This window comes from Lycorma delicatula, chromosome 12, assembly GCF_047948215.1.
Source record: "Lycorma delicatula isolate Av1 chromosome 12, ASM4794821v1, whole genome shotgun sequence".
NCBI classification, from domain to species: Eukaryota; Metazoa; Arthropoda; class Insecta; order Hemiptera; family Fulgoridae; genus Lycorma; species Lycorma delicatula.
Window position 1 is genome coordinate 76,760,013 of NC_134466.1, and position 27,649 is coordinate 76,787,661.

Sequence of the window (27,649 nt, forward strand, 5' to 3'; positions counted from 1 at the left end):
TTCCGAAAAATTTCAACTTATCTTCGCGTTTCACATCCCCCAAACCCCAAAACCACCGTCAGTTCAAAAGTTTATATATATTTAAATTTCACTTTCTTATGGAAACGATAACTGCCGTAATTTTGCGCCAATCACTTTAAAATTGATACATAAAATATAACTACCAAAATCTCGATCAAGTACGTTAACGGGCAAGATCGGAGCATGGAAATGGGAGAGATTTTTCGAAAAAAAAATATCGCTATAACTTTCTTATTAAGTAAAATATGAGCGAGTTGTGACTTCTCCACTCCAGTCTCCAGCTGGTGTTTAATTTCCGCCGCCGTCGCTGATGTGCTGGGCCTCGTAGCCTGGGTGGCCACCTCCACCGTATCCCGAGGCGTCCACTCTTCTGCCAGTCTCATCACCACGTCCACACGTTTATCAAGGACCCATACAGACTCCTTAATTTCCCGTTTCGTGGTGACGGTCTCCTGAATCAACACCAACAGCTTATCCATTTCTTCTCGCAAGGCCAGCAGATCCTGGTGAGTAGGGATCAGCGCCATTTCCACTTCTTCATCCTCCGGACTCTTAATTGGAGAGCTGCACGCCTTTTCCTGGCTTCAGGGGCATTCATTAAAAAAAAAAAAAAAAATACCTGTAACTCGGCTTAGAAAACTCCGTTGTAAAAACTGACCAGGCCGTAGGCACACCGGACCCAAAGAAAGAATTTCTAGGGAGAGGAGTAAAATTTTGGGATTTTCTCGGGGATACAAAAAAAAAATTGGGGGGTCTGGCCCAGTGCCCAAACGGTTTTGGGCTTGGGGGCAAGGTCCGAAGATATAAGGAAAACAAGATTTTACTATTTAATCCTTAAAATTTCACTAAGTCCAATATCGTTCACGAACGAATCGTAGACTTATAAAAATTTTCGAAAATTTTTTACTCATGTAATTCAGTCCTATGCCCCTAGGGGCATGCTAAAAAATATTCACTTATAAAATACGTAACTTTAAATAATAGAATATAAAATTAAAATAAAAAATTAAATTAAGTATAGTTCACAATTCAATCGTACGATTCACTGGAATTTAATTAAAAGACAGTTGGTAGCACTGCCAACACATGTCTTTTAACAAGCTCTTTGCAGAGGTAGCCACTCTTGGACTCTAACTTTGGACATAAAATGGCCGCCGGAAGCTGTCCTACGAGCACGTGGTGAAAAAGTCACAAAAAATGCTAATTAAAGTTGTAAGTAAACTCAGTAATTTATACGGAAACGGGCATAAGTCGATCAGACATTATGCGCTACAGGACCACAAAATATTATGTGCAAAAAATACAAGTCAAATCAAAATATAGAGCAGTTTTATACGTATTTAGTGCATACGGATGAGCATGTGAAACAGCTCACATTAACATTTCATTGTTCTGAAAAGCTGTCGATATTATGTAATGAGGCTACAGTTCTCATTTTAGTCCAGTTTCATCAAAACTACTTAATGTACGCTGAAGTTCAGACAGCTGAGTCCGTTGTTATGGATTATCAGTTAACTTGCATTTCTCTCGCTACATATTCTCTGGGTACCTAATGACAACCTGGATTCTGTTTCTGGAGACTTAAAACTCATTATAATATTAGTCAGTTTTAATTTTATTTTGGCAAACTTAAAATCTCTACTATGTTAAAATATAAAATATGCTGGAGGGTGGATAGTCTGGTAAGAGCGAATGAAATATTTGACCAATATGTACCACGGTGCTATTCTAACACCTACAATAATAGGTGATAGATTGACATCTTAATTACTGCCCCCAACAGTGCAGTCACATTAGATATTTATTTGACTGGAGAATTCCTTGACAGGCCCAAGATCCGTAAGTCGCTGGGCCAAACCTAATAAATGACCAAAATTTCCACGGTTAGTCACTGTTGTATAGACTTGTTTCATACAATCCTTTCCAGCCTGGTGTGAAATAATACACAAAAATCCCCTTATTAAAGAGCGTTATCAAATCATACTGATCTTTTTATAAATTAAATATATTAGGAATCAAATTTCATATGTAAGACTAAACTAAAATTTGTTCTTTAAAAATATGTTTATAACGGCCTATCTCTGAAATGTTGCCTTTTTCAAAAAGTTATTTCCGTAAAAAATAATGAATGGCTAATATCAAGATTGGCCTATTTTTTCACAAAAATATATACATAACTTAAGAAAGGGCATATCCTGATTTATATCTCTATAACAATTTAGCTTGGAAATTAGGACTTGTTACCCCCCTTAAAAATATAGCTAAAAATAAGCTGAATAAGACAGTAAAATACAAAATGTGGTGTAAAAAGCCCTTTTGGCATGAAGGTAAAATTAAAAAAAATAGTTAATATATATATATATATATACACACAAGTTTCTTTCTTAACAAATTACGCTTTAAAAAAACTATTTTAATTTATTTACAGTTAATATGCTTTTAATTATAATTATTTCTATATTCCTCAGTTTAAAAGATTTAGCGTAACCTGCTACTGCTTATTTAATAAACGTAAATGTTATCTTGAGAGAGGTGAGTTCTACAGAGACTAACTAGAAATATTACATAAAGACCAAGGTTCTAATACAATAATAATTCTTAGAAACAAATGATTACTAGGAACACATTCCATTATTAACGCTTATATGTAGTAAATATCATACTCTTAACTTATATATATAATGTCCTTAAAATCTTTCCATGACTACAAAAATGTGTTACAGTTATAGCTGTGCGGGTTATGGCAAAAGAAAGCAAAAATTATCGTTTTTTTTTAATATTGATTTGTTTCAGGTAGAGGAAGAGTAGAGGGCACTGTGATCTATTTTTTATAAGATGGCGTCAATCCAGGAGAAAACTCAATGTATATCGCGAATCGAAATCACCCGTTACTGTGCAGCGAAATTTTAGAATGGAATACGGACGACTAGCACCCGATAGTAAGAATGTCGTTGCGTCGTATGCAAACTTTAAGGAAAGTGGAAGTGCAGTTGATCTTCCGCAAACAGGGCGGCCATCCGTTATGTTTTTCAAACGAGGCTACTTTCCACACCTCAGAAAAAGTAAACAGGCGTAATGTAAGAATAGGGGTTCAGAAAATCCATACTTTACCAGGGAAAAAGTAGAGATTCTCTTACAGTGAATGTGCGGTGCGGTGGATGCACAACAGAATCATTAGTCCATTCTTTTTCATCGTGCAATCAATAACAGCTAACATTTACCAGGATATGCCGCAACATATAACCCCGACAGATTCTATGCGATACCTGTACCTGATCTGGACACATTGAGAAGGAGAATAACTGAAGTTGTTGCTAGAGTTACCGAAGAAATGTTGACCAAGACATAGCGTGAAATTCATTATCCGTTGGGCATTCTACGAGCGACAAAAGGCGCATATGCTGTTGTACTTTATTGGCGTGGTAAATAAACTTTGATAATTTTTTTTCGCAAACCGCACAGCTGCAACTCTAAAAGTTTTTTTTTTGTAGTAAATTTTTGTAATCATGGAAAGACTTTATGAACACCCTGCTTTAATTTTTAATTATCAGTCAAATTAGTTAATTGTTTTTTTTTGTTTGTATAATTTCATTAATTACCTTTTAATTTCTATTGAGTTTTCACAATTACTTGTTATAAATTTATAATATTAAAAAAAAAAAAAAATACAGAAAACAGAAATTAAAAAAAATTTTTAACACTTATTTTGCCTTAAATTCTCGAAAAGAAAAGAAAAGAAAAGAAAAGATTAGAAGCTTTTGAAATGCGGTGCTATAGGAGAATGTTAAAAATCAGATGGGTGGATAAAGTGACAAATGAAGAGGTATTGCGGCAAATAGATGAAGAAAGAAGCATTTGGAAAAATATAGTTAAAAGAAGAGACAGACTTATAGGCCACATACTAAGGCATCCTGGAATAGTCGCTTTAATATTGGAAGAACAGGTAGAAGGAAAAAATTGTGTAGGCAGGCCACGTTTGGAATATGTAAAACAAATTGTTGGGGATGTAGGATGCAGAGGGTATACTGAAATGAAACGACTAGCACTAGATAGGGAATCTTGGAGAGCTGCATCAAACCAGTCAAATGACTGAAGACAAAAAAAAAAAAAAAAATTCTCGAAGTAGAGAAGTGAACTGCTTGGTTGCTGGAAAGAAAATGAAGGAAGAAGTGCATATCAAATTAAAAAATAGAACAGAAAGGGTATTATGAAACGTAACTCTCCTAAAACTGCTACAATTGGACGATCTATTTGCAACCAGTGATGACACAAATTTTGGGAATAATCTCAAAATTTCTATATTCAGTTAAAAATCATTCTTTCTGTTTTAATTAAACTTTTCATCAAATTTTAATTATAATTAATAATAAAAGTACAAATGCATAATCAAATATTTAATTTCTCTTATCAACGTATTTTTTTTTTTAAATATTGCTTATGATTTTGATTTATTATATTACGAAATCTAAGAAAACATATCGCTAGAATTTTATAAAATATCAGCAAATTTGCTTATTGCATTATTTGTATCGATGAGAAAGAAATGTTAATAAGAAAACTTTTTTTATAATTTTACTATCTAATGAAAAAAAATTGAACATAATTATTTGTTTTTAATAATTTCCTTTGTGTTGATTTTTATTTTAGAATTAAATTAACGATTGTTGAGGATCGTCGCGGTCAAAATGAAGAAATATTATTACCGACACTTCTTAAGCTTCTTAACGCAATCCCGGATACAATTATGTAAGAAAATATTATTTTTGCAATAAATATCGTAAATATACGGGCGGGCTAAAAGTGAGTCTCCCCATCACTAGAAAGAAAGAAATTAATATATAAAATTTAAGCAAAGCAAATACCGATACCTTCCTTATATCCAAAAAAATTACAATGAAATTGTAAACCTTAGTCTCGCAGATATCATTCCTTCCGCTCAAAAAATAAAAATTTCTGTAATATAAATAAAACTATTTTTAACAAAACGATACTGAAAAGGTAAGACACTACATTTTATTATATCTGACATTAATTTAGAACTTAAAAAAAAGTAAATGATAAATATATGTAATATGCAATAATAGATAATAAACAATGTTTAAGCGTTCCACATAATAAGCAAAGAAAAAAAAATTGTAACAATACTCTTCCCGGCCCGATTTCATTTATTAAACAACGAAAAATCATAAGAATTGTATTATTTTTGTAAATGTGATATGCATTACGTATAAATGAAATCGGGCCGGTATGAAAAATTTGTACAAATCTTTTTATTTTCCTTATTATATGGAACGCTTAAACATTCTTTATTATCTATTATTGTACATTACATATATTTAACGTGTATTTTATTTAAAGAAAATTCTAAATTAATAACAGATATAATAAAATGTAGTGTCATCTTTTTTGATATCAGTATCGTTTTGTTAAAAATAGTTTTATTTATATTACAGAAATTTTTTTTTTGAGCGGAAGAAATGATATCTGGGAGAATCTTACCGTACGGTTTACAATTTCATTGTGTAATTATTTTGATATCATTGCGTTTAGTTAGATTATTATTTTATTTTTTTATGAATTACTGATTGTTATCTTATGGATTTATTATTAAAGTTTATTGCCTTACAACAAAAAAATTGAATTTCACAGCCAATTTTTTTTTTGTTGACAGCCATATCATTTTTCTTTTTTAATAAAACTATTATACTTACTTTGTAAGTGTAACCCTCGATTTTTATCGTTAAATTCGATTTTACCAGTCGAATTTATTCTGTTTCATTTATTCCTCTTTTAATAATACTAGCATATCTCTAGTAAACGAATACTTTTAATTTTTTTTAAAGAAGTTGTGAGAATTAAACAAATTGTTTCACGTTCAGTACTTTCTTTTACGTAACAGCATTTACTATTAAAACAAGCTATAATATACTTTCTTTTAAATTTTATTATTTCCAGTACGTTATCTAACAAAATTCGAGGTATTTTTTGAAAGTATTGTTTATTACTAATCTAATTTAACTGAAATATAATGTTTTCCCGCTTATTTATTTTTTTCCCCCGTTTTCATTTCACTGCAAGGTCAGGTCATGTTTAGAACTATAAACGTAGTTCGTTGACTTCGTCGCGTCTTACCGCCGAACTCCGTGATAATTAATATTATTGTTTTATACATTGCGTTGTAATTTTGCTTTTAATAATTCGTGGCAACATTTAACCGCCGAGTTATACATTTTCTAATAGTTTTGTCAAATTTTCTAAAATCGACTGTTTGAGATGGTTCCGGACAATTTCATTTGAAGAAACCATGCGGTTAACAATTTCGCAGGTTGAAAATTTTCAAGGCATTAAATAATATGAACGCGGTGTTCCTTAACGCCCTGTCCGTTCAGGAAATGATTTATCGAGATAAACTTTTACTAAGAACACAATAAGGAGGATTCCCATCTTGCTGTAAACAAGATAAATGATCTTGTAGCTAGTTTTTTGCCGATATTTTCAAATTTCATTTCAGCTTTTGTAGATGCTAACCGATCGATAGTAGAAAATTAGGAAATCTCGCACGGGATTCGTCATGGATTTCAATAGAATCCTCTTATTTTTCACAAAGACCGAAGAAAAACAGCTTCTGGTTTCCTGTACATAAACATCAATATAATCAACTTAGTTATATATAAATTAATTAATACAGTTGAATATATCAAACGCGCCTATTACAAAAGATACTGATCTTTTAGCCCGCCGCATACATACATTGATTTTAATATAAAATATAATTTAAAGTGAAAAAAAAAATTGCATTCAAACTAAGTCACAAGTTTAATATTTTGCAGGATTCTTTTTCACTTGCACTTTTGCAATAAATAGATCAGTTAAATAATCAAATAAATAGATCAATTTTTATTAACGTTTTATAGATAAACGACAATGCGAATAATGAATTAAGAGACAAACCTAATAGCGATCAAAATAACAAAAGCCAATACCTGAGTGAGGTTCTTTAGAATTTACAAATTAATTTTCATCTCGGCTGCATATTTTAAAACATAAATCCAAATTATTCTAGCGGACGCTAGAATATTCTTCAGGCGATTAAACTTTGTGCGTACAGTAATATTATATATTATTTAAACATGAAATTATTTAAAAGTGCAGTTTGTAATCGGTTAGAATCTTTCATTTGAATGGAAATATAAGGATTGCAAAACAATATTGCTTCGGTAAATGAAAATTAACAATAATTATTACATCGATATTGTTTATAGAAAAGGTTATGGATGCGATGGACAAAGGAGAAAAATCCTTACCGATTACCTCGGACATAATAACTTTTATACGAGAATTAGAATTAGAGTTAATAAATTTCGTTTACATCGTAACTTATCGGTACCAAAAAATTCGTAAACCTACGGCTAAAAGTAACTACGTCACTGGTGTCTTGTCTTTGGCATACTACACGGATGGTTCATTCAATCGTATACAGTACACTGTTTAAATGTACGAGAGATAGCGTCTCTCACTCGTCATTGCCTTTTTTTTTGTCTATGATACCTCATATAGTAAATAAGAGGCGAAGACAGAATAAGAAGTTATCGTCCCCAGATTGTAAAATTTAAGTCTTAGTTCTGGGGATTTCAATACTAAATTCGCATTATTTTGGATTAAAGTAACGAATGATAGAAAGAATTAAGTAATACGAGGCTCTGCTGATAAATTTTGCACACACGCGTAGCATCGGAATGAAATAAAAAATGAATAAAGAACAATATCTTAGTTAAAAGATGCTGTATTTATTTTCAATGTAATCCCTGTTTACAAAGATACACGTTTCCCAACGTGTGACAAGTTTTTGCATTCCTTTACTGAAAAATTCTGGCGGTCTTTCTAGGATCCAAGCGGCCACAGCTTCCTTTACCTCATCGTCGGTGATGTAATGATTATCTTTGACATCCCTCTTGTGATGACTGAAGAAGGGGAAGTCGCACGGAGTCATATCCGTCGAAGTAGGTTCAAACCTCAGCTTGTGGAAAGCGATCAGAGAGTTTGCGCGGTACCCATCGTGCACAGATTTTACGGTAACCCAGTTATTCGATAATACGGCTTACTCGTTCTTTAGATGTGTTGCTGGGTGATTCGCCGGTCAATTTGAAGCAAATCGTCGTCCTCCCTTCGATGTTTCTCACAGTCACAGAAACAGGATGTCTGCTGCGAGGTGCGTCTTCAATTGTCGCTCTACCAGTTTCATATTCACTAAATTTCAACGCTCACCTATGCACAGTACTCCAGTCAACAGTTTCACAACCGTAAACCGCTTTTAAACGATGTAAAATATTCGTAGGATTCACATTTTCTACTGTTAAAAATTCGATCGCTGCGCACTGTTTTAACCGTGTTGACCTATTGGCCGTACTCGAGTCCAATTTAGTTGCTACTGAAAACAAACCGGTAAACGGATTTCAACGCATTATCGCAGTTTTGAAGAGGACGATTTTAGCTATCAACTCTGCACGCTAGCTACTGTGGAAAATTTATCAGCTGAGCCTCATAATTTATACAAATGATGCGACACTGATGCGATCCACCAGGTTATAATATCATAAAAATACGATAACACAAGTTACGTAATTTTATAGATACGCATGCAACTATCGAAAAACTCATTCGTCAAAATTTAGTAATTAAAAATCATAAGTTCTTCGTAATCTTTAAAATAAATAAGGCGATCAATAAAATAATGTTTTTGACACATTACTGACACGAACCTCTTTTCGCTTAGAATAGTCATAGACAGAGGATTCTTATACCTCTCTTAAAATAATCATTTGTGTTATTTTTTCCAACCTATATTTAATACCGAGTCATTAGTGTACGGAACGAAAACAGAAAGAAAATATTAGTTAATAAAAAAATAAGATTGTGAATTCCAATAATATTATACTAAATTAAAGCTAATATTTTGTTTCAGAATAAGAGGAGGAATAATATATACGTAAGTAATAAAAATTAACATTTAATTAATAGATTCTATTTACTGGAATTATGGTCTGCAAAATGCCTTCTTTTCTACATAGTTCATATAAAACCTCTTTATTTTCATATATTTTTTTCTTTTTCTATACCAATATACAAGTATTTAACCCTAAAATTAGCACAAGCGTACAATAGACTTATGTTCACATCTCCAGCTGCAACTTCAGAAAGTCTTTATCAAAATAGGGCTTTTGTTGAACGTAATCACACTCATGAATATTATATATATTTTTTAATCAGAATATTTTGATTTAGAATTTTAACAAAATTTATTCGAATATAAAATGTTGTCGAACAATCTGATACGATCGACTTTAACGCAATTGAATACTCTGCCGGTTATTTACTTATCATTGTTTTCTTGAATGCGGCCTGCATTTCAGTATGTCTGTACTAATATATTACAAAACAGATCTTTTTTAAGAACTTTACAAATCTTAATCCGTAAATAATAAGAAAAAATAAACTATTTATACCGGTACAAATCTTTTTGTCTGAGAGAAAACATATTCTGCAAACAACATTTATTCTTACAGATTGTAATAGATTATGTTTTGATTAAGCTGGTACATTTTACTTCAAAATTTACAAAATATTTGAGTATAAAAGAAGATTGCAAAAACAACCTTAACGTAGACCGCTTTTAGGAGCATTTTAAATGCAAATCAAATTTTCAGCTCTTCGATATAATCCCCCCACGTGTAAATGCATGCTAAGCAACGGGTTAGTATCTTTTGGGTTTCTCTCAGGAGACGAACCTTTGTTGAAGCGTCGAATTTCCTGGATCGATAACTTTTCAAACTCTAAAACGTTCACCTAGGAACGTTCTTTCAGCTTAGGAAAGAGATCACCATGGCAACAACTGTGTTGCAGTTATTATTATGATGTAATACGGAGTGAAGTCCTTATTAGATTCAAATTTCCTTTTGTTGTATCGATTAATATTCTTTTAATATTTATATTCGTTTTTAAAAATATTACTGAAAAGTTCCTTTTTATTTTACTAAATATTCTGTTCCTAATAATATTTTAGTTAATGAAACCTAATGCAATTCAGGATTCTAACAGTCGTTTTTATGGGATAGCCTAAGCGGCCGTCTCCAAAGTTCAATATAATTTCATAATATGAATACAAAAATAGCGAATAGATTATCCACTGAATCGTCTTTACGACTACGCAAATTTTCACAATTTTCTTGAATCAAAAATTGCTGTAATAGACTTAAATTAAGTTTTTTCTTTACCTTTGAGTGTTTTAACATTATATTCTGTATTTTGATTGCTGTCATAACCGTGGGGAAATCGATTGAAAAAGCGATCGGTTATAGTAGCTTTAAAAATATTTCATAATTAAATTATTTTCCTAAATGTTTACTAAATTATTTTTCTGTTCACGAGTCTTCATATTTTTCATTAAAATTCGTATAACCATAATATATTATTGTAGCACAACTTTGCTCATAAGTTTTATATATTCATAAATTAAATGGTCGTTAACTTAATATGAATGTTAATATCGCCAACCATATTAACCTCATATTCCACGTTAAGTCGCTGATGTAATTATTTAAACCATCCAGAAATGAGTTTCCGTCAATTTCGAAAGGCGATATGTAAATCACAATCGGTTGTAACCAACCATAATTATCGAATTTTATTTTAATGCTTAATTCGTTACATTCCAATAACAATTCACATGAAACGATATGAAATTTAGATTATTTTTGACAAAGATACATGACCCATCATATTTATTAAATTGACAGCATTTTTTTATGACAGTGCAAGCCGTCTGAATTAAAATAAAAGCGCATATCACGAGTTATCTCAATTTCTATTAAAAAACATATTTTTAAAATTCAATAACCGTTAAATCAATTTATTTTGGTTCTTATTATTGGTAAGAATATTTATGAGTAAATTATCAACAATTTTAATATCGTGCTTACCTAAAATTTGAATCCACGGTATTACCCAGATAATTAAATCCAAACATCATAAAATTTTATGGATTAGCATACCAAACATCATTAAAGTTCAAAATCACATTAACTGACAGCAGACGAACCTCTTGCAGTCAGATTTGTCGCTACATTTCCGAGTGATTCCAAATCCCTTAAATTTGATATCCACCGATTTCTTGGACCGTTCTCCTTCCTATTGCAAATATTTTCCGATTTGGAATCTTCACAATTGTTCCTTTTAATAAACAGTCTGACTTCGATGAGAAAGTTTCGATAGTACTGCGAGAGGATCTCATTAATGTACACCGGTCCGTCAGGTAAATTTCCTTAAATATGCGAAGTTCGTAAGTTTTTAGGAGAATTAAAATATTTATATATATTTTTTTCAGTTTTTGTCTGAATCTTCAGCGTTCAATCAACCATTTTTCATCAGTAATGAAATTACAGTAAATAGGAAGTGTCAATGTTGGGGGAGGTCTTGATTTCTCTTAAAACACAGCCCATGTGGTGCGTTAACTTCAGGTTCATATATTTCAGTATGTAGTGTTTTTGCCGTTTTTTTTATTATTTTAAGGACTTCGCAAATTCTCAAATCGTTCAGTCCTACTATACTGTCGTTGTTCGACTATTCGTTTTTCTACTTCGTAAACCTCGGTCACTAATAATTCATTTTCCCTTTAAATATTTTATCTTCAGCTTCGTAAGATTCTGTAAGTTATGAAAACCCTTTGATTCTTTTAATAAATAAAAAACGGCTTTTCGCAGTTTAAAAATATTTTATTTAAATTTTCAGATTTCAGCTTTTATTTCCTTAACTTTTTCCCATTTATACTTTAGTATATATACTATAGTACTATAGTATATACAGTATATAAAATATGTTTCTTTCGGTTATGACTCGCTTCTCTCGAAAAATTCAGCGTATTGTAATTTCTTTACAGCAAAAGTTCTATACCCGAAACATTGAGTAATCTAAGAATGTGGGCTTCAAAACATTCGGCCTTCATCTTAAAAATATTAGTTATAATTAGTTACTTGTTGTACCTGTAAAAGTTTATTTTTCTGACCGTACTTAGTTTCTCTTTTTTTAATTACTTTTATTTTGTTTTTACTGGCTGCACCTGCCAGTAACGTTCAGGCCCCGCGCCGTACATCGTTCACCACTTAAACAATCGAAATTCAAAAAACCCGAAAATGATTTTTAGATATTTAACTGAAAAGGCAGTTTACTTTTATACAGATTTGAGTACTAGATCGTGGATAGCGGTGTTTTTCGTTAGCGGTTGTAATTCAATTAACCATACAACTCAGGAATTGTGTACCTGAAACTGTATAAGACTAAACTTCATTTACATTCATACATTTCATCCTCTAAAGTAATACCTTACTGTGACTCCAGAGGCTAAACAGAAAAAGGAAAAAAAGGAAATATTTATTCGAAGAGTCCAGTCTCAATGTAGTTAATATCCGTTTATCGTAATGGGAAATGAAGAAAATTTGCAATGATTGTTCAAATTTTTTTACATTTTCTCACCGCTTTCAAGGTCGAATTTCGAAAAATCTATAAAATGGCTTTTAGGTATTTATAAGAAAATTACACACATTAGAAATTAAGTCGATATCTTCACTTCTTACCAAAAAATAAAAAAAATAGTAACTTCATTGTTATTCCATTTAAACTCTTTAACTCGGAATTTCATAAAATCCCTTTTAGTGTACACTTACACCGTAACAGGAAGATGTATACAAATTTTCATCAATTTATCTTCAGTAGTTTTTGATCGGCGTTGATTGATCAGCGAGTCAGGACAATTTGCTTTACAGGTACAGATATATACATATATTCAATATATAGAGAACGAAATTTCTGGTATTTTACTTTCGTTAATTAATTAATTTTGAAATGGAAATGCAACTATACTTGTGACCGTGAATATAAGATTAAAAAATAAAGGAAATATTAAGAATTTTTCATGTTTTAATCGCTTAAAAATCGAAAACTTTAAAATTATTTATGTAAAACATAAGAAAATTTACTATAACAGTTTCGTTATTTCAAAATCTATATTTTATGTTGTACAGAAGAGCAGCGGATACAAAACTTGTATGGCACCATCATTTAATGAAAATATAATTTAATATTTCATAAAATACCTACACAGTTTTTGAATTATGTATTTAAAATTATTTATAAATGAATTTGAAATTACATTTAAATAAATTTACACTTTCTTTCAGCGAGGCAGATTCAATAGTATCAGCGATCGATATTACTGAAACGTAAGTTTTATTATATTCTTAACATCATGATGAACGAAGAGGTTGAAATAGCAACAAGAATTTCATTTATGGAATACACTCAAATAATTTGCTTACTAATTTCTATGCGATCTCCCACTATTGCGATTCATACATTCCAGTTCTCAGGAAGTGAAACTTTCTTTTTTTTCTCAGAAGTGACAAAATCGACATACATTATACATTTCGATAGCTTCTTATTAGAATCGAATTTCTTCACTTTTGATAATTCCTTAAGTCGACCAAACTTGATGGAAAACGATTAAGTCGATGATAACTTGATAGAACGATCTCTACGCCGTGCAGCGGGCGGGTAGCACATGCTACTTGAGCTGTTACAGTACATCCAAGTTAAAGCAGAAATGTAATGATGAACTTTATCCTCTTGGAACAAGACCTTCCAGGCTTCCCTTCATCTTGTAAGACAATGGCGTAATACTTAGTGATGATTGTTCTTTGATCTAGTATCCATCGCCAAAAAGAATCCCAAAGTACATCCCCATTATTTTACCAGGTAAAGATCTGGTTTTTGCTTCGTGTGATTGAGATGTGCTCGAAGGTTGCCGCTGGATATTCATGTTTTGATATTGCGGCAAAATAGTACATCGGTATTTCATTTTAGTTGCTTTATACGGAGTCTATGAATTTGTCTCTTCCTTTTCATATCACTACAAAAGTTGTGAGAAACGTATTTTCCCATATAACAAAAACTATTTATTAGGATGGCATTCATCATTTAATGAATTCTTTTTAATTTATTTATTTGAAATTTTGTTTTAACAAAGCTTAAAATTTTCAGTACCATCATTAGAAATATCTTTTGAAACTGAAATGGTACTCTAGCACCCCTACATTTACCAAAGCATTTATTTTTATAATACATCACTGTACCATCGATTTTGCAAAATTACATCTGAAATAAATCAAACGTTTAACGTTGTTGAAAATTGGCGATGATTCATTTAATAATTTAAATCATGATTTCTTGTTGTTATAAATATTTTATTGTGATTGAAGTATATTGTATTTGTATATTATTAATTGTTTGAATGTGATTGAAATATAATTTTAATTATAACTGTTTCATTGTAATTGTAATATTTCTGTAAGTAAAATGACTGGAATAGAACTGAAACTGAACTGATGCTGAGCGTATAACTAGCGTAGGACTGAACTAATGTAACGGAACGGAACGCAAGGATGTCGGAGGGTTTAATGCCCTCCTACTTTTCGCAGTATGCGGACTTGCCTCCTTTGCTGCTGGGTGATTCTATTATACTGGTGGGTTGGGTTATTAATAGGAGATGGCGTTGATTCGTTTGGATTGCGTTCCAATCCAACGGAGGTTTTTAGCGGTACGGATCCGGCGGAACGATGTGCTAATAAGCCTGTCTTCCGAGACGCGCTCCCTTTCAGCCTATAGCGGGCTGAAATCGTTTCTTTAAGGACTGGACTAATATAGTGTAGAGCTTGCTTGTATAATTTTCGTGAGGCCGCTGATTCGTCAGGAGCCGAGTGCATCCGAAACGATCCGAGTGAAGTGTTAAGAGCCGAACGAAGCTGAAGTCTTTTAAATTTAAAAGTCCTATATTAAATAAAAATGAAACAGCAGAAAAAAATGTAAACAGCAGCAACAAAAAAGTGAACATTAAAAAGAATATAAAAAATTAAATAAGTAATTTAAATAACTCAGTCTCAACAAACGTAACAGATTTTTTTTGTTGTAATTTTGGCCTAACGAAGATCGTTTTTATATTGAAATTAGATAAAAATGTTATTTTTATTTTTCCCCTTACATTTTATTATATAAATATTTATCGCTTCTATGAATCTGTGGTGGCAGGATAGTGCCCTCTGCCAAAGGTCACACCATGTAGTTCAGGGAGATATATTTCTCATGCGTAGTAATGGAAAATATTTAGATTTGGTTAACATATCAGAGTAGCTTTGAGATAAGGAATTTTTCCCATAACTTGATTTCTCTATCGTAAAATTTTTTATTTTTGATTCAATTGAATTCCATTCCGTTTAACATAAATAACGACAACATTATACAGATTTAATACAGAATATGTGATGACTTATTGGACAGATTTTACGAAAATCTCTTTCCTGCATTAAAATTATTTCAAAGATATATATAGGTGAATTTAATAGAATGGAGAGGGTAAATGTGGTGATGTTATTGGGCATTTAGCTCGATATAAGAAATATCCATGGAAGCGTACTGAATGTGCTTATATGCTTGAAATTTTGGTTGTAATTAATAAATTTTATATGTTATCGCCGTAGATGCTTAATGCCTGGAATCTCCTTGCAACACATCAGATAATGTCCTGATGAAGTATTGGAGAGAAATATTCTGGAATGCTTTCTCAGCAATAAAGACTTTTCATAATGCAGGCGCTACATTTAATTGTTGTCTGATCTTTAGTTCCTTAAACGGCAAACTAAAGAAGTAGGTAACAAAATCTTTAGGAGGATGTACAAATTTAAAAATTATAATCAAGTAGATGCTGTTTTCATTTCAGGCGTTAATTCAGCACTTTACTGGTGTTGGATTTAGTTTGTAAACTTGCTCTATCGATTAGTGGAAGATATTGGACAGAATTTTACATGAAAAAATGATGGGAATTACTTGTTATTTGTTCTGGAATGTTGGTATTAAAGTAGCAGTCTGCTCAGGTAAAATCCTTATACATTTTCTGTTCACTGGTATTGCTTCTTGCCTTTGGAACAATAAATATAGAAAGCATTTATAATTTTGAACACGTAATTATTTTTTTATCATAGCTAATCATAGGTTGTGGATGTTTCATATACATTTAAAGAAAAAAATAACATGAAAAAGTGCCAAAGCCTCACCAGAATATATAGATAGCTGACACCATTCAATCTAAACGTTAACATAAAATACACTATAGTAACTGATCAGTCAGACTTTTAATACCCTTCAAAGGAGTGAATATGGGAGTTCTAGCTTACAGTATTGCACGTGAAAAAGGCATATTAAAGTCAATATTTTGGTCAGACATTCTTTAGAAACTGTAGATATTTCTGAGTTACTATTTACTATGGTTTTGTCCATAAGGCTTGACAATGAAGATTATTTAAAGACATAAATTTCTGAAATGATAAACCGAACCAGATTTTATATAAATAATTCATTTTTTATAATTTATTTCCAACTATTTTCAGTCACCCTTCAGTGAGTTACTGGTTAAATTTAAAAATTTGTTCTGGTTAACGCTTCAGAAGTTTGTAGTATAAATGTTGAATTGCCATTTGATAGTGATGTATGATAATTGATTTCTTATAATGATAATAATTACGCATTTTAAAAAATAATTTATCTTTTTTTAACAATAAAAGTGATTTTCTTATTTACCCTATTTCACTAATTTCATCAATGAATAATAAACCGATTGATTGGTTTGTGTGTCTTAGAGAAACTAAATAAAAGTATTTTATACTGCATTTTAGTCAGGCCTAGCCATGATTAAATAGATTGTAAGTTGTTTTCAAATTTAATCAATTTTTTGTGTACAGATAAAGTCTGTTATGTATATAACAAAATTATTGTTTATACATCCGTTTCAATAATTATTTATATATTTATTTTTAAATTAAGCAAAAAGTTTCATTCTATTAAATAAATAAATTGAATGCTTTTAAAAAACTATTATAATTTCAGAATTTCAGAACAACCTACAGATAAATCCATAAATCTGTAAGTACAATTTATAATTTATTAAAGTGTTCTCATATTGGATAAGCATGTGTGTGTATGTGTGTATGTGTGTATGCATGTATGCATGTGTATGACATCAAAACACATGCGCACACTTCTATAGATCTATGATATCCATTGTAATGTTCGATGTAAGCCAGATGCATACAAAGTAGACTGGAAGTTGAATACTTTTATAAATCAGTAGTAAGTGATTAATAGTTTGATATTTATTTTTTTTAGACTTTACAAAAAAAATAATTAATGTTGTTCATTAAAGTACATAGTAGTACTAATAAATAATAAACAGTAAATTAAATATCTGAACCTTCTAAATAAAAAATAAAGTGTAAGATGATTAGACTTTATGGAAGAGATTAATAAAAATAATTTGAAAATATATTATTTTAACAAGGTAAACAAAGATGCACCAAACACAAGTGTGTTTAATTTTAAAAAGTATTACTTAAAAGCTTACTGACAGAGGAATTTAAAGTATTTAATTTTAAATATTAGTAAGGTTACAACCTTAAACAAATCGCAGAAGATTTGGCCTCAATAAAACCACATAAAAAGTATCAGAGGTGGAACAACAAGTGCTACGAAACGGTGGAGAAGAGATATCAAGCATTTCTATTTCACCAATCCAAAAAATCAGAAACATGCTTCCAAAACCTAGTAAAACAAAGAAAAATAACCACTCCTAGCCTAAGGAAAATAAGAAGACAACACCATAAGGACACACTTAAATCTATAAAACAAGAATTCAGCAAAACACAGTCAAGAAACTACCAAAAAATTTTCAAAAAACAACACCAGATCATGACTCTCAAGTTAATAATAGATTAAAACAGTAAAATAAGCGGAGACATGGTGATAAAAATTGTGGACTTCAAGGAAGCCACAAAGAATCCCTATAAAAATTCTGAAACACCTCAGACTACATCCAAAATTACTAAACATGATAAAACTGTTCCACACAAACACTCAAAACACACAAACAAGTCAAAACTGAAATTCAGAGGCAAACTCTCGGAAACATTTGAGATCAATGCAGGACGGTGCCAAGGAATGAACTCTTACCGCTACTACTTAACTGCACTCTGGAAATTGAAATGAGGGAATGGCTCAAAAAATGCCCTCTAAAAATAAAAATAGCCCAAAATTCAAAACCAACTGCCTTGGTTTTGTCAGTGACTTGGCAGTGCTAGCAAATGACATAGACAAAGCTAAAACACAGTTATTAAAACTACAAAATACTGCAAATAAAACTGGCCTCAAAATATCATTCACAAAGACAGAAATTGTGCCACAAAAACCAAAATTTTAAAAGAATAAACATAAGTAAATATAAAGTCAAAATGATAACTCGATTTAAATACCTTGGAGAAATAATAACAAACAAGGTAAACGAAAAAACCTCAATCCAAACCACAACAAACATACTAGCTGATGCACAAAAATTAACCTGATACACCTACAGTAAAATATGTCTATCCATAAATGCAAAAATAAGACACTACAACACAATTATAAAACTAAAAGACACATATGCAGCAGAAACACTAACATCTGAATGAACAATCAAAGACTGACAGATTCCAGAAAATTGAAAGAAGAACTGGAAGAAACTGCATCAACAAAAAGTACCAGAAAAATGGGCATTGGTTGATCGTGCCCAACAACATCGTGTGCAGAGTTAGAACCAATACAGATATCATACATAAGAGGCGACTAGGATGTCTAAAATGAAGATTTAAGATTTCTGAAACAGCCGGTGTAGTCCAATCTCGACTCGAAAAAACCAAGACAGGATGCAGGTGGATCAGATAAATAGGAGAGGATCTCAAGGAAATTGGCCTTACACCAGAAGACACCACAGCCAAGAAAAAATTACACAAAAAAAATAAAGTACAAAAACAATCGCTTCACACTCTCAAGAAAGATATTCACAACACAAACCTTTTCAACACCAGAAGACATGAAGATTGGAATGTATGAAAAAGTAGTGGGAGGACCGCAAGGCTCGAACAGTCCTTCGAAGAAATTTGGATAATGGACTGACTAAAGTGATCATATGCGGTCATAAAAAATGAAAAAAATTATTGTAGATTGATGTTCAATAACTATTACATTCTATTTCTAGCAGAATAATATATTGTTTTTCCAAGAATAATAATTTCTATACCACAAAATATCACTAGAATTATATGATTTGCATAATTACTTTATTTTAGCACTGCATATATTTTTTTATTACGGTCACAGTTAAGTGACTGGATTGTTGATTATCAATATGTTTCTTTCACAACCAACCACATTTTGTCTCAGATACTCCAACTTCAGCTTCCTATACAGTTGTAAATTAATTTTGTCAATAAAAAATATTAAAAAATGTCACATTTTATTTATTACGATTCATTTTAATATTATTTATCTCATTTTACAGCTCTAAAAATATGTTTTCAAGACTACCGTATAATCACAGGTATCTACCTACTATAATTTAATAATATAGGTTTAATAATTAGTAGTTTTTAGTAATCTTTTATTTCCAATCTCTATGGTGTTAATTTTTATAAACTAAGTTTACTTTTCTGTAGAAACTGCTTTACCTAATGATAATAAATTGAAATATTAACCATTCAATTTCTAAGACTGTCTGTGAATATTTTAGCGTACGATTACAATTATAATTATAGCGTATCGAATGCTGATGTGTGGACTATTCTGCTTTTAAGTGTAGTCAACTTCAGAAACAATTAAAATATTTGACCTCTAAAGGCCTATTTTTCTGGTCCCCATAATTAATAAAAATATGAAATATTGATATTTGAATCGATCTTTGTTAAATTACAATCTACCATAAAAGAAATATAAAATATAATCTGGGAGTTCCAAGCTTTGTCGCAGCTGAATTGTCTATAGCTCAAAAGCTTTCTCGATCAAATTAAAAATATTTGCATCGCTGAAGTATTTGTATCATTTTTTTTCTGCATGCAACTTCAGTTACGATGAGTTTTGTGATCGGCATAAAAAATATTTATTTACTTCATAGCAAGTATTGATATAATCTATATATAACTAAAATTATGGCTACAACTCACTATGTATTTTTTATTTTCTTCTGGTGAAGAAAACTTCATCTTGATTAAATCACTACATCACATGCTATCTGAGAAAAACACCAGCCACCATTTTGAAATGGAAAATCTTCTAAAGACTCATGATGAACATCTTTTACCTAATAGCAAAGAGCCTTACTGAAAAATTTTATTAAAATTGGAATATCTGTTTGGCTGTAGATTCATCACAAACTCAAAAAGTCATGTTAAAACAGGATCTCAGGTCATTCAGTCAATAATTCTTAGTTAATTTTTATCTTTTGCAAATACTGGGTATTTCAATACGCAAATATTGCAATCAGCCATATGCAAACACTGCAATCAGCCATTAACTCTGTATATTTAATACTGCTTCCTAGTACATGATTTTTGTTATATGATATTAATCAGAGTTATGTTTTCACAAAAATATTTCTTATTAAATTTGATATTTAGATTGTTCCTATATGACTTCAGTTTTCGTATTTAAAATTTGTTGTCTGTTTTAATTTGAGTTTCAATGAGTTTTATTTAAAGCATGCTTCAGTATAAAGTGTTTTGTTGTTTCTATGTTGATGGTAATTCACCAAAAATATATGTGTTTCAATATTTTTTTACTTTGCCATTTAGAGGGATATATGTTACTAGCAACTTTTGCTAGTACAGGAAAGTACATATAGCGATAGGAAAAAATAAAAAATAAAATCGGTCTATAAGAGACATTCTTTTTTTCTTTTTGGTTTTGGTGTCTCCGAAAGACCACCTTCTAATCTTTACCTTCTTTGCAGTTTTCTCTTTGCCCAGTATTTCTCTCATTCCTGTTGTTCTCTTTTTTCACATTTTCTTGAGCACCGTTATCTTTTTTCCTTTTTTTCATGAAAACCCAGTATTTATTCAATTTCCTCTCTATAAACTTTTTTGTCTGATATATAATTTTCTGAGATGTTTTGGTATTTTATGTCGATTTTAGGCTGTTTCACCCAAATAATTTTCCGTTTTTTTATAAAAATAATTAAATATTTGTTTTGTAAGACGACTGTTGGTCATTCTAAAAAAATCTGCAAAGAAAAATAATCTTTGTTTTTTTATTGTTATTAAATTTTCTGTAAATTTCTTCGTTATGTCTGTCTATAATTTCCGTTTTCATAAGCCGGGCCTAGAATTTTCTGAATTATTCTTCTTTCTAATTTTTAAGCCTTCCGTTTTTAAATTTAAATTTAAGCATTCGCAGGCGTAAAAACATTGTAGTGCCTGATATTTAGATTTTTTCAAAGGTATTTTTTTTTTTTGTAATTTCGTTGCATTTTCGGGATTGGAGATCCTGTTTCTAATGAAAGGTAACTTTCTTAAATTTATTTTAAATTAAAATCGGTCTCGAAAGTTAACCGTTGCATTTAAAATTTAAAAATCTTAATTTTGTTATAGCCCTTACTCTTTAGTTTTTCTTGAAAAAAAAAAAGATCAGCCAAAATTTTAACCCCCTTCCTAGAAAATTAAAAATTTGTTCATTTAGAATTATGGTTGTTTCTTTTTACTTTTTTAACAATTAATTTTTTTCTACATTATTATCACCAATTACGAATTATTTTCTAAAAAATTAATTTTACCCGAACACTTACCCTTGAGTATGGGAATCCACAAAATTCAAAAGAAACATGTTTATACGATTTAAAATTTTTAATGCTCAAAACGTATTTTGTTAAATAATAGTTACAATACCTCTCTCGTGTTGGGCAACTCCCAAATGTTTAATAATTTATAATTTATTTAAAATCAATTTTAAGGAATAATTTAATCATAAGAAATGCTTCCTGATGCATGGAGCCTCACATTTTCAAAAGCCAAAAACATTTTTTCAAAATTTTGATGCTAATATACTAATATTAAACATTTTGGTTATCGCTTTATAACAGCTATAATTCAAAAACGAATCGAGTAACTTGACCGGCTTAGCCGAGAAATTTATGCAATTCATTGTTTTATTTTGTTTTTTTTTTTTTTCAGTAGACAGCATCAAATGTGAAAGTTCATTATATTGTTTATGTTTATTACGATTATTAATTCACTTTTATTTTACAGCCTTCATTTTCAAAGACTCCAGATGTTTCAGGTACTGCGGAATCATTAGGAAGTAAAGAGACAAAACTGAATATTAATATCATTTTTATCTTGGAATATTTCTGTTTTAGGGTTTCAGAGGTACTAAAATATGGTGATGTTGAATTCGTAATGTAAGTATTTATATTCTATAACCATGTTATCATCAAATACGTATCCTAATTGTCATAATTTTCATTTGACATCGCATTTCAAAGTATTCTTTTCACGTTTTCATTTTTACCTGTCATTCGTGTTTCAATACAATCCACAAATTTATTTAAAAATGTCTTTCTAATTCTGAGATCTCTTTTGATTTCACACTGGCTTTTTTCCTAAAAGCCTCCTTCTTCTGGGATTCTAGTCTGCTTTCAATCACTTCAGTACTTCACTCATCCGTTTAATTTTAATGCCCGATTTAAAAATTCTAGCGATACAAAATTATATTATGTTTCCTTGAACTAGTATTTAATTCTTTATTATTACTACCTTTTTAATTACACTTCCTTATCGGTGTTTACTGTTGTTTTTTTTTAAAATTGATTTTTTCCCGTACCAGTGAATATATACCCTTTGCTATTTATTTCAACCGGTTTTGGTTTCTGTTCAAAGAGTAGTGTCGTTAGGGAATCTCAATGTATTTAGCTTTTCTCCTTGGACAGTTACTACCTTTCACCTTTAATCTTCCATTTCTGTATTTTTTTCTTTGTACAGATTAAAAAGTAGCAGGAACAGAATGCACACTTACTATTTCTTTCTGTAACAGGGCTTCACTTTTATACATGATCTACTCTTTATCGTCGGTCCCTAATGCTTCATACGGTTTGTTCGTAAATTAAATTCACAATGTTCAGTTTGATAATCATTTTTAAGATGTTATATTTTTTTTTTTCTTTTTATAAATGAATCAATTTGACAAATGAGAAAATAATACCGACTTAGCCATAAGTTATTTTAACAGTTATTAATTCCTGTCAACATCGATCATTTTTTCGAGAACTTTTTTTTATATATAGAGAAAATATCGGTTATTTATTTCTGAAATATTTTTTAGGTAATCAAGGAACAAAATAAATGCTGTATGTCATCCTGTTAGTAAATTTATTTCATTTATGAATACAATAACCGATACAACGTAGGCTGTTCCTTGGCAAAAACATACAGCCGAACATGTTTTACCCAAAAAGTAATATAATTCTTTTTACGAGTACAATTTAACTAATTTATTTACTGGCAAGCCATACTTTTATGAACGTCAACCTTTTTATGAAGTTATTACACGTCTTATTTGAAAAACATAACGTCGTCTCATAAATAATATATTATTATAAATAATAATAAATATGCACATTATTATGCAAACCACTATTAATAAAAACGTAGAGCACTCATTATTTTGTCCGTTTTCGCTGAGATCCTTCTTGGTGTTTGATTTAGACGTGCTTCATAGAAAACCTTGTAAAGCGATCGAGTTTTTGTTCTACAATGAACATAGCGAAGAAGCGGCAATGACTGCTTGCGGTCTGTAACAAGCAAGGATTCGTCCAGGTAGGGTACGCCTTAGTCCTGCTTGAACCCTTTTTAGAGCGGGGACCGTTATCTGTGTTTTCGTTATTGCTCTCACTTGCGTAAACAATCCAGCAGCAACTAAGAGATGCGTAGAGTGACGGGAGGACAATCAGACCTTCGGCTGCCCGTATATCTCTGCGGGGAGTTGCCAACACGTGTGGGGTTGCCTGAAAAAGTAGTAGATATTAGCGAAAAAGCGCATAGATTAACTTAGCTTACTTTATTTACTTAGTAAAGCATCGGCGAAGATGTCGGTTATAGATTCTGGAGAGTCTTAGAGAACACCCAGGCGCGTTAGAAATGAAGACGTTATCGGGAGGGAAGTGAAGGATGTTTCCGTCTTCTCCTTCTCCGACGAAGACCAAGCTATTCAGGCAGGTACGTCCACCCGGGTACCAAATATTAGTCTAATTAGTGATTTCGTTAAGGCTGGGGACCGAGCTGGTAGTTTTTTCCTTCTAGTAACACAATTTGAGCCGTTGTTGGGGGTTTCTTGAAGGCCCTTGTAGCGCCTCTGCAGCGGTTCGAAGACGAGTGATCCCGAGGCTTAATGAGTTTAGGGCGCTTTGGCGAATGGATTTGACGTCCTTTTCTCTATGCCGACTGAAGTAAGGGAGGTTATAGTTAAAGGTGCAATTTTCATCCCAGTACCGGGACCGGAAATGCTACGCCGAGGTACTTAAAGGCAAGCGGGAGGCAAGCTAAGTCCGCAAGCAATCTCCCTAAACACGAAGGGCTCCAAAGGAACAATGAAAGAAACCAGAGAGACATTTCAGGTTGCCCTTCAGGACAAGAGGTCAAATTTGAGAATTAGGAACATAAAGCACAGTAAGAAAGTTCTGGTTGTCGTAGCGGATGGCAATAAAACACTCAGCTATTTCAGAATCTGTCGTTAGTAAAAGGTTGGAGGACAAGATGGATCACAAGTACATTGATGTTCAGAGATGTTTTAAGTGTTATAGATTTGGTCATAGTACTAAATTCTGTGAATATTCTTCACTTTGTACGCATTGTGGTGACGACGGTCACAACCGTGAAGTGTCCTAAAAAATTTGAGGCTCCACTTGTGTAAGGTGAAGAAGACTGCGCAAGGATTGCAAGCATTCGGTCGATTGTAAACGCTGTGGTTGTTATTTGAGAGCTGTTGAGATGTATTTTAATTCATTGCACGGTTAAGGTTGGACAAACAAATTCTGAAGGGGCTTACATTGCTCAACTCGAATTAGATGAAATTGTTAAAAGGAGGTCCCTCGATGTAATTATGCAACATGCACACTGGAAGTAACAGTATGTTCGCAGTACTGTGTAGGAAGACTTTGGATTGTGCCTTTTTGAGGCATGTTTCTGATACTCTTCAAGCCCCTGTTAAACTTGTTAGTGATGGTCTTGAATTCTATGTTGCTAGTATTTTCAATATAGAGATCCCATTGAGGAACATTTAGAAATGCGGGATAGAATTCTTGCTCTAGTTGATAACTCTTCTATAGTACAAGTCACTCCTTTAGAGTAGTGAAGCCACAGATGATAGCGGTAAATTAGTTGAAGGCTTTGTTGTGCAGTATCGATAATGGTCGTTAATGTTTTCGGTGAGTTACCAACATATATCGGAACGGTGGATGGAAGGAGATTATTTGCCGGAACGAATATTGATATAACTGTTGGTATGGTTGATACTTGGTCTGTTGTTGATGATTGTTCTAGTGACCGTCGATTAATTATCTTTTGAGTTGGTTAGGGAGTTGCGAGGTGCTTATAGATATATTGTGTTCAGGAACATTTTCTTCACAGGAAGGCTGAATGGCCTAAATGTTTTAATAGTTTCTCTGCTAGACTTCATGTCTTAGACTGAAGTGTGGATGATATTCAATTGAAAGACCCGGTAAAAAAACTTTCTATATCTTTCATCGATGCCGCTGAGAATTCAATTCCCCGTAGTTCGGGTTGAGAGAGAATTTCCCCTCGGTGAACTATAGACGGTTGTCTTTGTTGAAACAGTTTGTGAACCGTCTCAGAAGAACTGTTCAATGGAAGAGTCATCCTAAACGGCAAGCGGTTTTGGTAGGTGACTATCGAAGGCAAAGATCTGAGTATTTTTATTCGGTCAGAACATCAAAAAGGGATTGATGGAGTTCTTTTGTTACAGAGCATGTAAATAAGGATCCTTGGAATGTTGTATACAGAGTTCTAGGACATAAGCGTAAAATAAATATTCTTTCGCTGAAGGCTATAAAAAAATAATCATAAACAACAGACAGGAACTAGCGTTGAGACGTTTTGATAATGTTTAAAATTAAGAAATTGAATAGTTTCGTTGATTTTCCTAAATATGCTACCGAACAAAATTACCAGAGGGGAAAAAGGTGGTACATTCCCATTTTTTAATGTAAAGTAAAAGGGAAATTCCCAGAGGGAAAAGGGAAATTCCCTTTTCCCCTTTCTTTATTGAATAGTATAGATAGGCCGAGGCCACCCTCAGCGCCGCTCTTCTCTGGAAGGCCTCCATCTTCTTCCTGGATCTTCCTGTTTCCAGCGCCGACGCCCAAATCGGCGCCGCATACAGCAGGATCGACGTAGCCACCGCCGCCAGAAGCCTTCTCTTCTTTTCTCTGGGACCCATCTTGTTTGACATTACTTTAGCGAGAGAGTCCAACACCCTGCTGGCTTTCGCCGTAGCTTCAATTATGTGTTCCGTGTAGAGACCGTTTTGACACAGCCATACGCCGAGGTATTTTACCTTCCTCGACGCATGTATACGGACTCCCTGAGCCAGGATGCTCAACTCTCTCACTCGTCGTCTCTCTACCATGGCCACCATCGTCGTCTTCTCTGGCGCCAGGCTCAGACCATTTTGTTGCAGCCATCCTGCAGCAATTCTCACAGCCTCCACTGCCCTGTCCTCTACATTATCCTCCGTGGCACCTGCTATCAGGAGAGCCAGATGATCCGCATAGGCCACCGCCTGGACCCCATCCGGATAGTTCAACCTCAATATTTCATCATACGCAATGTTCCACAGGTACGGCCCAAGGACCCTGTGGAACACCCGCCCACATGTTGAAGACCTCCTTGGCTTCTTCCGTGTCAACAAGTACCCTCCTCTCGTGTAAGTACTCGTTGATGATAGATATCAGATATTCGCTGAGGCCTTTCCTCCTCAGCGATTGCATCACTACACGCCAGGGAATGCTATTAAAAGCATTTTTGATATCGAGGAGGACCACCTCCTCCTAGTTCCTCCAGGTTCAGATCAGGAGTTCAGATCCTCCTAGTTCTCCAGGTACCTCCTCACACTCGTTGGCCAGTCCACAACTATCCGAATGGCATCGAGCGTCGACCTTCCCTTGAGAAAACCAAACTGAATCGGGGAAAGACCCCCTGCGTTCGCCACCTCCTCCATCAGTCTTTCCGCCAGCAGCTGTTCATACAGCTTCCCCATCGTGTTTAATAAACACACAGGGGTCTGTACGCCGGCCTCTCCTGGAGAGTATGACTTGGCTTCAGAAGGAGGACCAACCGGGCCTCCTTCCACACCTCCAGAAAGCTAAATTTCTTCAGCGCCTCTTTGAAAGCACCCAGGACCATCAAGGGATGCCTTTCAACTAACATTTTCACCATAGCTCCTGGGACCCTATCCGTACCCGGGCTCTTCTTTGGATTGATTTTGGCCGCCGCCCATTTCAACTCATCCAGGCTGAAACGCTGCTCGTGCACGCAGGCGATCCTTTCCCATTCTTCCTCCTCCAGCGGGAAAAGTCTCTCAATCGCTTCTCGTGTCTGGCTCTCTGATAGCACGGGGAGACGCCTGCCAAACTTCTTCATCACGATCTGGTAGGCGCGTC

General features: G+C 32.7%; 1 protein-coding gene across 3 annotated transcripts in view; it reads left to right on the top strand.

Moving 5' to 3' along the window:
* Positions 1-27,649, top strand: part of LOC142333189 (uncharacterized) — an 87,032-nt gene that overhangs the window by 33,633 nt on the left and 25,750 nt on the right. For all 3 annotated transcript variants that reach the window (XM_075380153.1, XM_075380152.1, XM_075380151.1), the window contains 6 exons: positions 4,669-4,767; positions 8,984-9,007; positions 13,251-13,292; positions 17,005-17,040; positions 19,490-19,528; positions 22,334-22,375. In XM_075380153.1, coding sequence (XP_075236268.1) covers positions 4,669-4,767; positions 8,984-9,007; positions 13,251-13,292; positions 17,005-17,040; positions 19,490-19,528; positions 22,334-22,375 — 282 coding nt within the window. The remainder of the gene's footprint in view (positions 1-4,668; positions 4,768-8,983; positions 9,008-13,250; positions 13,293-17,004; positions 17,041-19,489; positions 19,529-22,333; positions 22,376-27,649) is intronic.